At 37.5% G+C, this 16,536-nt stretch overlaps 1 protein-coding gene across 1 annotated transcript; it reads left to right on the forward strand.

The window, feature by feature from the left end:
• Positions 1–3,715: 3,715 nt before the first annotated feature.
• Positions 3,716–15,105, forward strand: TYRP1 (tyrosinase related protein 1). The gene is made up of 8 exons (XM_048931012.1): positions 3,716–3,879; positions 4,339–4,811; positions 7,125–7,447; positions 8,433–8,637; positions 10,059–10,226; positions 12,716–12,895; positions 14,191–14,337; positions 14,857–15,105. The coding sequence occupies exons 2-8, from the start codon at positions 4,430–4,432 to the stop codon at positions 15,060–15,062; spliced, it is 1,611 nt and encodes a 536-aa protein (XP_048786969.1). The 5' UTR covers positions 3,716–3,879; positions 4,339–4,429; the 3' UTR covers positions 15,063–15,105.
• The last annotated feature ends 1,431 nt before the right edge of the window (positions 15,106–16,536 follow it).

Raw genomic sequence — 16,536 nt, forward strand, 5'->3', positions numbered from 1 at the left:
TATGTCTACTTTTTTCTGAAACCTAGAAGAATTTTTCTTTAATCCATTGTTTATTCAGCCTCCATTAAATACAAACAGATTCAGAACAACCTTATAGTTAAAACTACATCTATTCATGTGTTCATTTCTGAAATTTCATTTATCTTTTCCTAAAACTGAAATGTAAGGATTTTTTTTTCTTTTTTCACAATAATGTATTTTAAACAATCATATTTATAAGAAATCACATTAAAATTCATAATCCAAGAAACTTTAGCAGCGTCATCTCTCTGTAGAAGATACATACAAACTTGCTGTAATGCAGATAAAATAACCAGGGCATGTAATACAATGTATATCTTAAAATATGAAACTTTTCCTTCAAACATGAGCATCCAGTTGAGGATTATTAAAGCACAGACCATTAATATCTTTAACCAATTTGTGTTGCATGAGCTCATCTTCTCTGCATTTCTTTCACTTACCTAACTGTGCAGTGTTACACTGTGTTACTAATATTTGATGACACACATAAATAGGCAAGCAGGGCTTCTGAGGGATGTCACAGAATCACAGAATTGTAGGGGTTGGAAGGGACCTCCAGAGATCATCGAGTCCAACCCCCCTGCCAAAGCAGGTTCCCATGTCCTGTAAAGTTCAAGAGTAAATATGGATCAGAGTTCCAAATTCTATCTGTATTGTTGTGTTTCAATCAGGCTTTGAACACAGAGATTGCCCTACAGAGAATGCCTTTGTGGTACACAAAGTTTGGAAGATAAAGGTGTCTGGAAGGAACAAAGGCTGGTAAGGCAGACAGGGTAATGTCTTATCCCAACAAAGAGCCAGAGAATTGCAGCAGCAAGTCACGTTGCAAGTCCATTGTAGCAAGAATGATCCAAGACCAAGTTAGGAAATCATATCCTTGGGTCCAGATCTGGACATCAGACATCTGCATCACACACAGGAAAGACGGCAAATCAAGTTTCTATGTTCTCATCAGTGGTAGAGTTCAGTGTGTTTTCAGTCAGTTCTCATCAGTGGTTTTCATCTCAGTGTGCAACTTATTATCACCACGTGAAGGGGAACATAAGCCACAGAACTGACATAATACGGGGTACTACTCACTGATTTGTCATAAACATTTCAGAGGATGGTTCCTCCATCTTTACTGGAAAAGATCATTTTTTATTTTTGCATTCTATTAAGCACAGGAGAAGATCTAGTCTTAAATTGCTAGTTGTTTTGGTTTTTTTTTTTTTTTTTTTTTTTTTTTTTGGTTTGTTTAAGATTGATTTGTTCTGGGTGGTTTGTTGTTTTTTTATTGTAGTGTATGGTGAAGTAGTGGTTGAAATGACCTTGTTTGTTTAAATTAGAATGTGAAAGCCCCACTTAGTCAGAAAGAAAGAAAAATGCCTGTCTATGTTTTTCACTGTAAACATCACCAGTTATGACAGATCTCAAAAAATACAGGCATTTTCAGGGTGACATAAAGGTCTTGGAGTACTACATGATCCATCAAAAAATCTTAACGCTGGCACACCTGTCATCTCTAAAAATTCTTTTCCATGAAAAATACAAGTTTACTTTTAAAACAATTGACAGAAATATCTTTTTTTTTTTTTTCCAGTACTCTTCTACTGACATCTTAACTGGACTACCTATGAACCCTGTTTAATTTATGCATAGCAATACAGAAAGAGAGAAATATCTTTGTTAACAATAGTACTACTTTATTAAACAATCACAGAATCTCAGAATTGCAGGGGTTGGAAAGGACCTCAACAGATCTTTCAGTTCAACCCCCTGCTAAAGCAGATAGCCTACAATAGGTCACACAGATAGGCATCCAGATGGGTCTTGAATACCTCCATAGAAGGAAACTCCACAGCCTCTCTGGGGAACCTGTTCCAGTGCTCCATCACCTTTTAACATAAAGAAGTTCTTCCACATATTTGAATGGAATTTCCTATGTTCAAATTTTAGGCCACTATACTTTGTCCTCTTGCTATGCACCATCAAGAAGAGCCTGGTCTCACCCATTTGCCTTCTACTTCTCTTTAATTATTTATAAACCTTAAACAGATTTCCTCTCAATTTTCTTTTTCCCAGGCTGCATAGACTCAGGTTACTCACCCTTTTCTCATATGGGAGATGTTCCAGGTCCTTTATCATCTTTGTGATCCTCTATGATGTCATGGGTTGAAAAGGATCTGAAAGCCCACCCAGTTCCAACCTGATAACCTGGCTTGCCCAGGACCCCATCCAATCAGGCCTTGAACACCTCCAGAAATGGGACATCCACAACTTCTATGTGCGACCTGTTCATGTGTCTCACCATCTTCAGAGTAAAGAATATCTTCCTAATATCCAATTTTCATCTTAGAGTTTGAAGCCACTTCCCTTTATCCTATCACAGTTAGACTGCGTAAAAAGTCAGTCGCCCTCCTCACTCCAAACTCTCTCAAGTACCAGAAGGCCACAATGAGGTCTCTGCAGAGTTTTCTCATCTTCAACCTAAGCAAGCCCAGCACAGATGTGATGCTCATCTGACTGTATCTTTGAATCTTTCTTTCTCCCTCTCCAAAAAATGGTAATAATGTTTCCCTTTTTCAAGTCCCCAGGGACTTTTCCTACGTGATGGATAATGGCTTGACACCTAATAAGCTATTAAAAGGGAAAGGGAGAAAGGGAGAAAGGGAGAAAGAAAAGAAAATGATAAAAAGGAAAAAAATAGGCTGTAACAGAAAACAAAACAAAGGGTAGAAAAGCGAAAAGTATCATGTAAGGGTTATCAGAGAATCCTTCCTGCAGATGGATAGTCAGTTAAAGATTTGGAGGCATGAAGAAACATCATAAAATCTTTGGTACTACACTGAATCAAGCTACAGAGTGTTTGATTACACACCAAATGTAATGGCAAAGTTCACTGCTGCCATGCACTGCTGATGGGCATGAATAAGCAATGCTCAGAAAAAAACTATTTCAGTGGCCTACCAGAGGTGGATATACTCTCCTGTTTTTACTTCTGCAGAAGTAGGTGTAAGCAATCAGTTTTCTGCTGAGTGCATGTTATGCTGTAACTGAAATTCATTAATTTCACTGTTAATTTATTGTCCTGGTTGCAGTTAAGATGTATCTTGGCAAAAAATTCTTGCCTCACTGAAAACCATCTTTACTGATAAATAGAAAAGGAAATAATGGCTTGAGTGAGAATAATTTTGGCCCCTGCAAATATTACAGTGGTGTTTTGTTCAGTCCAGAGAGTGCTTTTCTCTTATTTTTTGTTTAACTATTTTACACAGCACCTGCTCAGAATTTAACATTTCAGAATATTCCAATATAATGATTGTGTTTTTATTTGATTATCAAAATAAATAGTTAAACAGAAAACTGTAAGCTTAATGTGTTTCATTTTCTAAATAACGTCTCTTTGTCATTTATTTCAGTTTGATCTTAAAAAAAACATTTGAAGTATTAAAAAAAAAAGAAGTCTGGTATATGCAGACTTCGCCAGTGCCCTTTGTATGTTTTCAAATGAACCTTTCTTTGCAAGTAATTAAAGAAAAAAAACAAAAAACCGTTCATAGTTGTTCTGTTTTGAATCAAGTACTTATCTCTGACCTTTGCTGAAACTTATAAAATCACAAGGAGATAAGCATGAAAGAAATCATGTGCTGTTCAAGTACTTAAAGTCCAGGGAAAGGCACTGAAGTAGAAAGGGAGATTAATAGGAGAGTGAGGCCAAGCCATGCTGTGTTGGTAGAACACGGATTAGCAGGCAGACTGTAACAGGAAAGAAATTAGCAGTGCTTATTTTGAGTTAGACACAGAGTTAGCCCCAGAACACGGAGAGATACAACAGGATCTCAGCAGAGAAGAGGTGCCAGAAAGACAGAAGAGGTACAACGCATGGAGAATTGTAGCTTTATTTTCCAATGGAGCTGCCTTTAAGAACAGCAAGCAGATACAGAAGGATAACACTAGCTAGAAAGCAGAATACACTAGTTAAATGCAGGAGAGAAAAAATGTGAAATTAAAAAAAAAAAAAAAAGATTGAAAAAATAGGTGTTTTAGACAAGTTTAAATATTTTGTGGTAGTGATGTAAATCTGGCTGGCAGATGTGCAATGTGAATAAACATTTAGGAACTGTTTAGAAGTCAATGTGTAAATATATCTCTGCAGGTTATTACTATCTTTCTCATAGATAATTAGAGAAGGAAATAACATTAGTAGAAATTGTTTTTTTCTCATTAGGCCATCAAAGTACATATTTCAGAAGTACTTGCTGAGGTGAGAGGAATGGACTGAAGGTTTGTGTTGCTTATTTTTATTCTTTATCTGTTTTTCTCTTGGTGTAGAGGGAGCTGGGTGTCCTGTCACTGGAGAGGAGACGAAAGTGAGTACGGATCAAAGTTCTCAGAAGGAGCCAGCCCTGCTGAACCTGTTGCCATGCAGCTCCCCATGCTGCTGTTCCTTTCCCTGCCACTATTTCTTAACATATTTGAACCAGCTGGAGCTCAGTTCCCTCGCCAGTGCACTACCATCGAGTCTCTGAGAAGTGGGATGTGTTGCCCAGACTATTTCCCTGTGTTTGGGCCTGGTACCGATCGGTGCGGAGTGTCTACAGGGAGAGGCCGGTGTGTGCAGGTGACAGTTGACTCGCGACCCCATGGCCCACAGTACATCCATGATGGGAGGGATGACCGCGAGCAATGGCCCATACGCTTCTTCAACCAAACCTGCAGGTGCAATGGTAATTTCTCTGGTTACAACTGTGGGTCATGTCGCCCTGGATGGACTGGACCTACGTGTAACCAGCAAATCAATATAGGTAAGAACATCAGAAATATGAAAACTTCCTGTTGGCATCTTGATTTTAAATGCATCTAGATTATCTTTTTTTCTTTAAAACACAAAATGTCCCTTATATTTATATAAAAATGTACTTTAGGTGTTATTAAGGCAGATGTTAAGTGAGCTGTCTAACTTGTGTACAAAGTACCTACACTGACTACACAAAAGGAGGAAATAAAACCTGTAGTCAGAGCAAGATTAAGACCAATCCTACTATAGAACATATTCATCTTTAAAATGTTGTATTCTTTGGAATCATTTAGTAGTAAAATCATATGTATAAACATCTATGTGTGTTTGTGAGAATATCTAGGAATACATACCTATATATCCTGAACAATATCTTGTAAATATCTGAAGTGTGATAGCAGCACTTCTGATTCACAGTCTCATAATATATTTGCAGTCTACACACTTCAGCTAAATTTTTACTTACCTAGTTGCTACCAATACCTTTAAAAGCCTTAACACAAGACTGTAGGATATTCAGATGAGAGAGCATAGTGCCTGATGGACCTTCCTGAGCACTGCACAGTTTCAGTTTAGTGCTGACTATCAGTAAACAGATGTTTCAAAAAAAGAAAAGAAAGAATAGATGATACTATGTCTTTTTTCATAGCTGAAAAGCATTATGAATGAACAAGATTTTATTGTTTATTAGTGACAGCCTATAGGTGATACTAAAATGCTGTAAAATTCATAACCCCTCAGATGAATGAGGGATTCCACTGACATGAGAAACAACAGGTTCCTGACATAAAAGTGCAGTGCCTCTTCCAGAATCAAAACTCAGCACTGCCATTATTTTCACCAAATAGGAAATACTCCATGAATGCGAGCACATGCTCCAGCAAGAGTTAACAAAGTTCAAATATTAATAATCATATTTCCAAAAAACATTTTATAGAGGGCTTAATGACTCATGCATTGAAGTGGCTAAGTCAAGTGGCACCCTCTGATTCTCTTAGGCCATTCCTATTAACAATAACTCTGAAAAGTAACAACAACAGCAATAACAAAATGTTAGCGCATGGAAACTTAGAACAGTAAATCTGCTAAGCTAAAAGCAACTATAGCTGAGGTAAGAATGTTTTTTACTTTATTTTTCTCTAAAATATTAAGCAAATCACATTTATCACGCATAACAATATAAATTTAAATATGAAAAATCAACTTATTATTATGTTTTATGCTTCTGTATGGAGACCATATCTTCTGTCCATCCATAAACCTGGTCTCTGTTGCTTAGACATTAAAAATATTGGATTATTTTGACATATCTATATAAAATAGCTTTAAAATGCATTTTGGTGCCTTCATATCTTCTAAATCCATGCCTAAACTTAGGAATAGTCCAAAAATGTTATTGTGGAGGATCATACATGTATTTTGGAAAATAATATGTTGACACCCTGCTTGAAATCAATAACAAAAAATACCAGTTAGGGTATCCAAGTAGAAAAACGTGTTTCAGAATTCACAGTCCTTGGAGGAAATTCATGCTTCAGAACAGCATTTCTATAAACCTCAGTGAGGCTAAAGTACCCTTCACAGAAACAACTTCCTTTTACACAGTGAATTACATTTATTTCTCAGCTTTTTTATTCATGCTGGAGACATACTGTTTCTTTTATCAATACAAACTCATTTGGCTATTATGGATTGCACAGTACATTTAATACTGAAAATGAGTGCACTCTGAAGAACAGCTTTGTGGTTTTTTATCTCACTTTCAGTCTAAACATAGCATGAAATCTTCTCAGACCTGTGAGACTGCTTTGAAGGTGACTGTTCCTTTTCCGATACTCTGATATTTCAAAAAGTCAGCTGCTCTCCTTGTTTCTAATTTTCTCAGTTTCCATGTGGATAAAAAACATTTAAAATACATAGGTTGCTCCACAGGTAATGCTTCCTATTTATTTCTGTGGAAACTACAGAGGCCACAAGGAGCACAATAACACTATTGGATGGAGCAGTAAAAGTAGGAGGTATTTCTTCCAGAAGAGCCCCCATTATTTTGGGGATATAACCACTAACATATCTACTTTTAACAGTAGTAGATAATGACATTCAAACGGGATGAATAAGATTTCGGACTTTATTTTCCCTCAAATTCACCTTTCTGATAATATTTCCTATTTAATACAATGATTTGCCCCAGCAAAATCTCAAGGAATGCTTGAAGAGAAAGAGACTTACTCAGATTTATTAAGAACAAAATAAATCAGTCTTGTGAAATCAGACGTCAGTTTCCAAGTCTATGTTAACATTTTTTTCTATATTCTCATAGTCAGAAGGAATCTTCTGGATCTTAGCACAGAAGAGAGAAGGCGATTTGTGAATGCTCTGCACCAAGCCAAGGTGACAATCCACCCTGATATTGTCATTGCCACAAAGAGACGTGATGAAATATTTGGACCAGATGGCAACACACCACAGTTCGAAAATATCTCCATTTATAACTACTTTGTGTGGTCCCATTATTATTCTGTCAGGAAGACTTTCCTTGGTGCAGGGCAGCAGAGCTTTGAAAGAGTTGATTTCTCTCATGAAGGACCAGCTTTCGTCACATGGCATAGGTATCATCTGCTGCAGCTTGAGAGAGACATGCAGGTAAGGATGACAAAAACGTTGAGTCATGTGCTCCTACTGTGCATTGTATGGATGAATTTTTCATTCTCATATTGTCTCATAACAGACAAAAATTATAGCAGCTTTTACCATACGTTGACATTTTGCTTCAGTATCAGTATTAAAAAAGTTATACTAAACTTACTGGAATGTATTTAAGTTTTAGATAGACATTATAAAAATGCTAGTAGTAATAATATTTCAATTCAAGTAATAACAAAAGCACGTTATCTAAAACTCAATATAAAAGTGGATACATATTCCAGACTAGCCCATAGAAAGCATTTAATTGGACCAAAAAAGGTAATTGCTAGTTTTGTACCAAAATCATGATTCTTGACTAACTTAAACTAATCAAAGCAGCAGAAATTCTAAAGAAAAGTATTGCAGAGATTCAGAATCACATTATTGCTATAATTTATGCAACAGGTTAGACACATTAATGTTTTGTGAAACTCTGTTTCATAAATAAGTGGTTCTCTTGCTTTCCTTTCTTTGTGTAAAATTATTCATAAAAATAATATTTGATTGACTGTCATTCTTTTTAAGGAAGAGAAAATTGAGTTTTCAAGGTTGTTGCCAATTCTGCAATTGGCTTATTTTTTCAGTGTTCTACAAACATCACTGCCATTGTCAGGCCTTTAAAATATATGGAAAAAAAATGGGGTATGAATATTAAATGTTTCTTACTATTAGCAATACGGTTTCATGGAAGTGGGGGTTTTATGAGAGGGATTTGGGACTCAGTTAAATGGTCTAAAAATTTGTTTTGGTGAGCAGGCAAAGGTATCAAAGCGAAAAGCTACTGAAAGCTTTTCCATAAATTTCCTTGCATTTTCTCCTTTCCATGAAGCAGGACTCTGGTTCTTTTTAAGATATATTTAATGGATTTTGAATATTCCTCTAGCGATCTGTATCATGGATGCCTGTAGCAGAGATTTACTAGTGCCACACTTATATGTTTTAGAATATGCTACAGGATCCCACTTTTGGCCTTCCCTACTGGAACTTTGCAACAGGACAAAACACCTGTGATATCTGCTCAGATGACTTGATGGGGGCTAGAAGCAATTTTGATGTATCTCTGATCAGTCAGAATTCAATCTTCTCTCAGTGGCGTGTCCTGTGTGAAAGCATAGAAGACTATGATAGCTTGGGAACCATTTGTAACAGTAAGTATGACTAGTGAAATGTGTTTCAGATGTTTATTATTCCTTTAATAATAAGATTTTACATGGCAATGGATCTTTCCAGCTACAAATTTTAAAGAAAGACTTTAGTCTTTTTTGTCCTTCTTCAAAAGACTCTTCTTTGAAGAATCTTTTGGATATTTTTGATTCAAGATTCATGCATCAGTCTTCTGACATAGTAGTTATCACCTATCTTTCAGTGAGGCACTGAATAGCTTGTAACAGAGAAAGAATCAAATTCTTTGACTCCACTTCTTAAGACATTACAGGACCATAGAATCATTTGAGTTGGAAGAGACCATTAAAGGTCGTCTTTTCCAAATCCCCTGTGATGAATAGGGGTATTTACAGCTAGAGCAGGTTGCTCAGAGCTCTGTACAGCCTGACTTTGAATGTCTCCAGGAGCGGAGCATCCACCAACTCTCTGGGCAACTAACATTTTCCAGTGCTTCTCTATCCTTATCGTAAGAAACTTTTTCCTTATATCCAGTCTAAATCTTTCCCATTTTAGACTGAAAGCTTTTCCTCTTGTCCTATCACAAGAAGCCCTGCTGATGATTCTGTCCCCTTCTTTCTTATAGCCTTCCCTTCAGATACCGAAAGGCTGCTATCCAGCCACCTTGGAGCCTTCTCTTCTATAGGCTAAACAGCCCCAGCTCTCTCAGGCTGTACTTGTAGGAGAAGTGTTCCTTCTTAAGCAGTGCCTCCTTAAATCTTGTGCCATGTATAATTTGAAATGGCAGCATCATGTTTTAGCTGAAGCTTAAGCTTTCTTCTTACTTCTCCACTTACAACCTTCAAGGTTTATATTTCTAACGAGAAAAAATATGTAAATACATATGTTAGCTATGTGGAGTGTATTTTGTATAGGAGGAGTACAGAATCCTATTACACATCTCAGCTACAAGAGCTAAAAATTCTGTATCTGCATGGAAATAGAGTATTATATAGTACATAATTATTATTACTAATTAGTAATACTGAATTCAATGCCTACCTAGTTATCTGTATTTCTTTCCCCGGCTACTTTACCAAGATGTCCTCAAAATATTGTTCTAGATCTCATCAAGGGATCAAAAGAAAAATTACGGGAAATTTTCCCCAAACACTTGTAGAACCACAAATTTCAGTAAGAGGCATCTAGATGCTTTCTGAAATCAGTTGTGCAAAGGATTAACACACAGATTAGCACATAGAACTTTATGAGGATTCAGGTTATTTTCCTGAGTGAAGGATCTGACTTTGTGTATAGTTTAAAAGTCATTTGTGTGATCTTTTTTTTTCTTTTCTTCCCCCCCCCCCCCCCCCCCCCAACACACACACACAGTTCAGTCATTAGGAGGATGCATTCTCTGGTCTAATGTTCTACATCATTTTTTTTTCTCACTTCTCTCCACCCCCAGGCACTGAAGGTGGTCCCATCCGCAGAAATCCTGCTGGCAATGTTGCACGGCCCATGGTACAACGTCTCCCAGAGCCTGAGGATGTTGCTCTGTGTTTGGAAGTTGGTATATTTGACACTCCTCCTTTTTACTCCAACTCAACAGACAGTTTCCGTAACACAGTAGAAGGTGAGCAGTGCAAACAAAAAGACTTGGTACAGCTCCAAATACATCAAGGTAGCAGACTCAGCATTTTTCCTGTTGAAAGTGAGCTTGGAGACAGTTTACAGGGTACTAAGAATACACTGTTCTTAGAAATAAGTATTAGCTTATTAACAGAAATAACTCTGGATTAATTACTGGATAATTACTCTAAGTAAATTGATAGTGTATGTCAGTTCTTCAAGTGTATAAAATCCCTAAAACTGTTTCACAGATACACTAAGTAGAATCTAGCAAAGATCCATCCTGAGTACAATTCTCCTAGTAAAAAGTTTCTGTAAAGGAAAACAGACAGTCTTTGACCACAAAAAGATGCAGAAGATTTATCATCCTTAAGCAACTCATATGTGCTCACAGAAGCTATTCTTGTAAATTAATTATAACAAACAAAGGAAAGAAAAAGCCTTGGTAGTATATGTTGGAATTACATTGAAGTAGTAACAGTTGAGGACTCCTTGATTAACTGCTGGACATGCTGCAATTTGCTTGTCCTTCTCTCTCAGCCATATAGTTTTGTCCTTCTTTCTCAAACTCTGCACTTTAAATTTTCAGTCACTGGGGTATGAATACACATATCACCCTCAGCAAGTTTGCTGATGACACCAAGCTGAGTGGTACGGTTGACATGGTGGAAGGAAGGGATGCCATTCAGAAGGGACCTCAACAGACTTGAAAGGTGGACCCAGGTGAATCTAATCAGGTTCAGCATAGCAAAGTGCAAGGTTGTGCACTTGGGCCAGAGGAATCACAGGCAATCACAGGCATATATAAAGACTGGAAGGAGTGGTCCTTGAGAGCAGCCCTGCAGAGAAGGACCTGGGGGTCCTGATGGATGAAAAACCTAACATGAGCCGGCAGTGTGCTCTTGCAGCTTGGAAAGAAAATGGTATCCTGGGCTGTATCAGAAGAGGGGTGGTCAGCATGGACAGGGAGGTGCTTGTCCCCCATCTGGAGTACTGCTTCCAGGTCTGGAGCCCCAATACAAGAAAGACAGAGCTGCTGGAGAGGGTCCAGAGGAGGGCCACAAAGATGACCGGGGAACTGGAGCACCTCCCCTATGAAGACAGGCTGAGGGAGCTGGGCTTGTTCAGCCTGGAGAAGAGAAGGCTGCGGAGTGATCTAATTGCAGCCTTTCGGTACCTAAAGGGAGCCTACAAACAGGAGGGGAATCAACTCTTTGAAACTGTAGTTAATAGCAGGACAAGGGGAATGGTTTTAAATTGAGGGAGGGCAGATTTAGGTTGGATGTCAGGGGGAAATTCTTTACTATGAGAGTGGTGAGGTGCTGGAACAGGCTGCCCAGGCAGCCTGTGGATGCCCCGTCCCTGGAGGTGTTCAAAGGCAGATTGGATGGGGTCCTGGGCAGCCTGTTCTAGTATTAAATGTGGAGGCTGGTGGCCCTTGCTGTGGTGGGGGGATTGGAGATTCATGATACTTGAGGTTCCTTCCAACCCGGGCCATCCTGTGACTCCATTCTGTGATATCCCAGCATAGAAACCAGTCTAAAGATCTGAGACACATTATTCAACCAGCATCTTGGTGTTTTCTTCTGCACTTTAATAATCCAGAGTTTTTAAATGGAAAGACTTATGCAAGGAATTTTGAAATTTATGAGAAGAGTTATGAAATGACAGTTCAGATCACTGTCTAATACAAACATGCTAATATTCTGACACTCCTGAAGAACATCATTCATATGACAGAGTAGGATCTGCTCCATTTTCTTGCTCTTGGAGAACAAAAACAAGTGTCCGTATCAAGCTTTTAAGTATATATAAAAGTTTGGGATACTTATCACATCTGGAAAATGTGCTATTATGGCTTCAGCCAATTTATTGATCTGCCTCCAAATTTACTGAACTGCTTCAATACTGGAAAGTTTTTCAGAATGCTTCAGATCTTGACCTATGGCATTGGAGTTATCGGGTTGTTGATACCAACAGTGTTTTGTAGGGCACTTCTTAGAAAAAAAATACAGCATGTGGAACTCTCTGAGATGTGCTAGCATAATACAAGGCAATGGTTGGTAAAAGCATGACACCTGGAAAATTTCAATAGAAGTTAACATCTTAAAAATTAATCCTGCAATTGAAAGTTATTTCACTTACACTAAGAGATGTTTAGATTCAAAATATAAAACTTAATTTTCATGTTATTATGTGCTTTATTTTTGCTGTTTTTACTTTAGATCCTATCAGCCTTGCACTCCACATTCTCAGCATTCTTTCTTGAAGCATATTTGAAAGTTGCACATGGGAATTACGCTTGGGAATTATGCATCCTAGGGACATTTCTCAAATGCCAGTAGTTAGAGAATAAGCTACTCATTTATGTCAAACAAGGCAGCACAACAAATGAAAGCCTTTCAGAGAAAAAATAATATCCAGTTGGGACTGCATTTTCCAAACAAAATGTTCACTGGAATTTTTTGTGTTGTTCTTTGTTTGCATGTTCAGGGTACAGCGATCCTTCAGGAAAATATGATCCAGCAGTTCGAAGCCTTCACAACCTGGCTCACCTATTTTTGAATGGAACAGGAGGGCAAACACATTTATCACCAAATGATCCCATTTTTGTCCTCCTGCACACCTTTACAGATGCTGTTTTTGATGAGTGGCTCAGAAGATATTCAGCTGGTAAGATGCGCTATGGATGGAGATGGGAGGAATGTCTGTCTTTGTAGTCACAAGATGTGAGGAGCTTCTAGTGGGACAGCAAAATGTCTCCAAGCTCAGGAGAGAAGATTAGAATTCTAGCAGTTAATAAATTTAATGAAGACAGAGTAATAGCAAGTAAGCTCGCTTCCTCACCCCTCTGACATCCATTTTCAGATCACTGTCTGTGAAAGGACTTGAACACAGATGCCAGGCATAATTCAAGAAAATAAAGTGTGCAAAAGCATGATCTCTGACAGTGTAACTATCTAAGTTCAGTGCACTGTGGATCTTCCCTTACTGTTAGGGGTAAATATTTATTATTTTCCGAAAAAAAATCAGTTGCCTTGTACATCCTCGCCACTGATTCTGACCACATTTTTTATTCACTACTAGAACTCCAGAACCATAATAATATCTATAGCTATTCCTCTTTAGATATTTCATATCTAAATTATGATAACTGCTGTAACTGTTGCTGCCTATTCTCCTGCGACTCTGAAATACAAAGAGAAAGGGAATAAAGGAGAAAGTGAATGAAAGTGAGGAAGGAAAAAGGAAGAAGGAAGAGGAAGGAAGGATGGAAGGAAAGAAGGAAGAAAAATGAAAAGAAAGAAAGAAAGAGGTTGGCATCAGTGAACTGGGGGGAGAATTCTATGTTACTCAAACATCTGTGCTCTGGTCTGTACAAAGAAGAAACTGTATTACTCTTAAACAATCCAGCCCCCTCTGCCTTCTACAGAAGATGGTTGCTGTTGAACAACTGAGGCTTCTTTGTGCAGCGTCCACAACCTACAGCATGGACTTTTCCATGCCAACTCTCAGAGAAAAAACTGTATGTCTTTGTGGTACTTACATGACATCACATGCTTTTTCATTGTATTACTGAATGGAAGTTTGGCTTGTGGGTTTGTTTTGTTTTGTTTTGTTTTCAGCTGACCTTTTCCTGACTTACCATAAAATTCCAGAAAACTTCCACTGGAAATCATATCAGCTGCCCATCTGAAATGCTCGAGATCTTTGACGCAGTTGCAGTGTTAGATCACAGCAAAAAGGGTTTCCTTGTCCTCATGTTTGTACTCCTCCTTTCTCAAGCAGAAAGAAATGAGATGTCTACCACAGGCTTAATTCTCAGCAATTTACTGGTGGGGACAGGAGAGGAGAAGGAAGAAGCTTCTCAAGTGCCCTGAGTCACTATTAAAAAAACCTGAAATCTTTCAAATGACATAATGATTTCAATTTTATTTACAGAAGTGTGATTTAAATTTCTAATTTAGATATCTCTACATATCCCCTGGAGAATGCCCCCATTGGACATAACCGGGAGTACAACATGGTGCCTTTCTGGCCTCCAGTTACGAATAATGAAATGTTTGTTACTGCACCAGAAAACCTGGGATACAGCTATGACATTGAGTGGCCAGGTAAACTATCCAATCTAGGTGTTAACTCTTTTTCTCCCACCACGTTTTTCTCCTTTAAAGCTTACATATCGTACAAAAAATCTGAACAAAATTTGTTCAAACTATATAATATTTGATGATTTTGTAAAGGCCTATTTCTCTTTGCTCTTCTGGTCTTCCAAATCAGTTGCATTTGAGATTTAGTACGAATTCATTGCTAGCCATTGCAAACAGCTTCCCCTACCCAACAGACTTCTTGAGGAAGTTATTTGTATGTATTATTTGCACTTTGTCGTTATTCCTGTATCATGTGTCTTCCTTAAGACACATGATGTTTTATTCTCTTACTTGAGAGAGTGCAAGCCAGATAGCAGAAGAGACGTCCAGGCCCATTTGTCACATTTTGGAACAAATAACCAAACAAAATTTCAGCTACTTCTAATTCAAAATTCAGTAAACCATGACAGATATTGAGCTTTGGCCTGTCCCTTTAATAGCATTTACTTTTAATAAATTTTTCTTATGCTTTCCTTCCTCTAGGTCGGGCTCTTCGTGTAACAGAAATGATAACTATTGCAATAGTGACTGCACTCATTCTTGTTGCAATTATCTTTGCTGCTGCTGCATGCATTGTACGTGCCAAGAAGAATAGGAATGAGTTGCATCAGCCTCTTCTCACTGATCAGTATCAACACTATTCAGATGATTATGATGGCATATCAACACCGGGCCAGTCTGTCGTATGAAGAGATGACTGTGACTAAAACTGATTATTTTGTCATATTTTTAAATGTTTGTCATCCAACTGCTTTAAAATAAAGAGCATAAACTGTCAGCTGTCCTGATATATTTGTTTCAAGCTTTACCTCCACCCTCATCACACTCAGATGTCAATAGATCATCCTTTGAAATGCTAATTTTATGTTGACTTTAGTAGAATTTCTCTCATTCTTCAGGGCTCACATACAGGCTCTCTTCATGTACATTTCTGAAAAATATCTGGTAAAATTTAATAACATGCTGAAACTCAATGTAATTTCACTTCATTTAGCCTCTATATGTGGAATCTTTTGCAGGGTATTTTTGTGAAAGCATAAGGCAAAGTCAAGAATGGGACTGAGCAAGTGCAGAACTCAGTAGCAAAGGCAACTTGATTCAAAAGCACAATCCAAAATACAAGTCAGAACTTTCAGCTAAGTTAGCAGAAATATGCTTCTGTTGTGCTAGGCATGGAGCTATAAGGGAATACCGAGAGGAAGGTTATGCCTGGAATCCATCATTCCTCTTGGAATACTCAGTGTTTCTGAGTGTCTTTGTGAAAAGAGATCACCACTGATAACCCACTCCAGCCTTCGGACACTTCAGTCCTGAATTCAAACACAACTGCTTGAAGAAAGCATCCCTTTGAAAGGACAGTTGTTAGCAGCCTTTTTTCTATCATGAATATTATTAACAATTACTACTATTGTTATTATTATTCACTCAACTACTCTCTTTCTCTCTCCTATTATCTCCTTTACAGATTACACTATCCACAGCAATGAGAGAAATTAATTCAGTTCCCTCCTTCTGAGAGAATTTAAAGTTATACATCTTGTATGTTAACAGAAGTCCCTTGGTATAATGCTGAAAATTGATTTGGAAAGCTCAGAATTGGATGCAAGCAAAGATCTCTGAAGTACTGTTTGACAAAAGCTTACACATAAATAAGAAATATATAATTTATGTATCACGCAGAAATTGGCAAAAAAGTTGGTATGATGCAAAGTGAATTGAAACCCTTGAGTGCAAATAGTGATAGTGGGTTTTTTTTTGTTTTTTTTTTTTTCCACAAAAAGTTATTAGCTTAATAAACTGCCATATTGTCACTGCTTTCACTTAGCTAACAGTGACTATTTCATGAAAAAAATATATATGTTTAGGCCTCTTGAGAGTCCTCTTAAATGAGGATGTTAAGATTTGCCTTCTTAGTTCTCTAAGTTTTGTCTTTTGAAATTTATTTTTCTTATTAAAAAAAAAAAAAAGTAATTAGTGAATTAAAATAAAGAAAAAGCAACTCAGATTCTCTCCAGACCTTTAAGCGGGTAAAAGTTTTGAGAATCTGCAAGAAGAGAGACTACATAGATGATAATACAGTAATGAAGAGCCAAGGTAGAATGATACAGGTATATTTTTCTAAGTCAGTAATAATCAACCTCCATTTTCTGTAACATGAACGTA

Source organism: Lagopus muta, chromosome Z (assembly GCF_023343835.1).
Source record: "Lagopus muta isolate bLagMut1 chromosome Z, bLagMut1 primary, whole genome shotgun sequence".
Classification (NCBI taxonomy): domain Eukaryota; kingdom Metazoa; phylum Chordata; class Aves; order Galliformes; family Phasianidae; genus Lagopus; species Lagopus muta.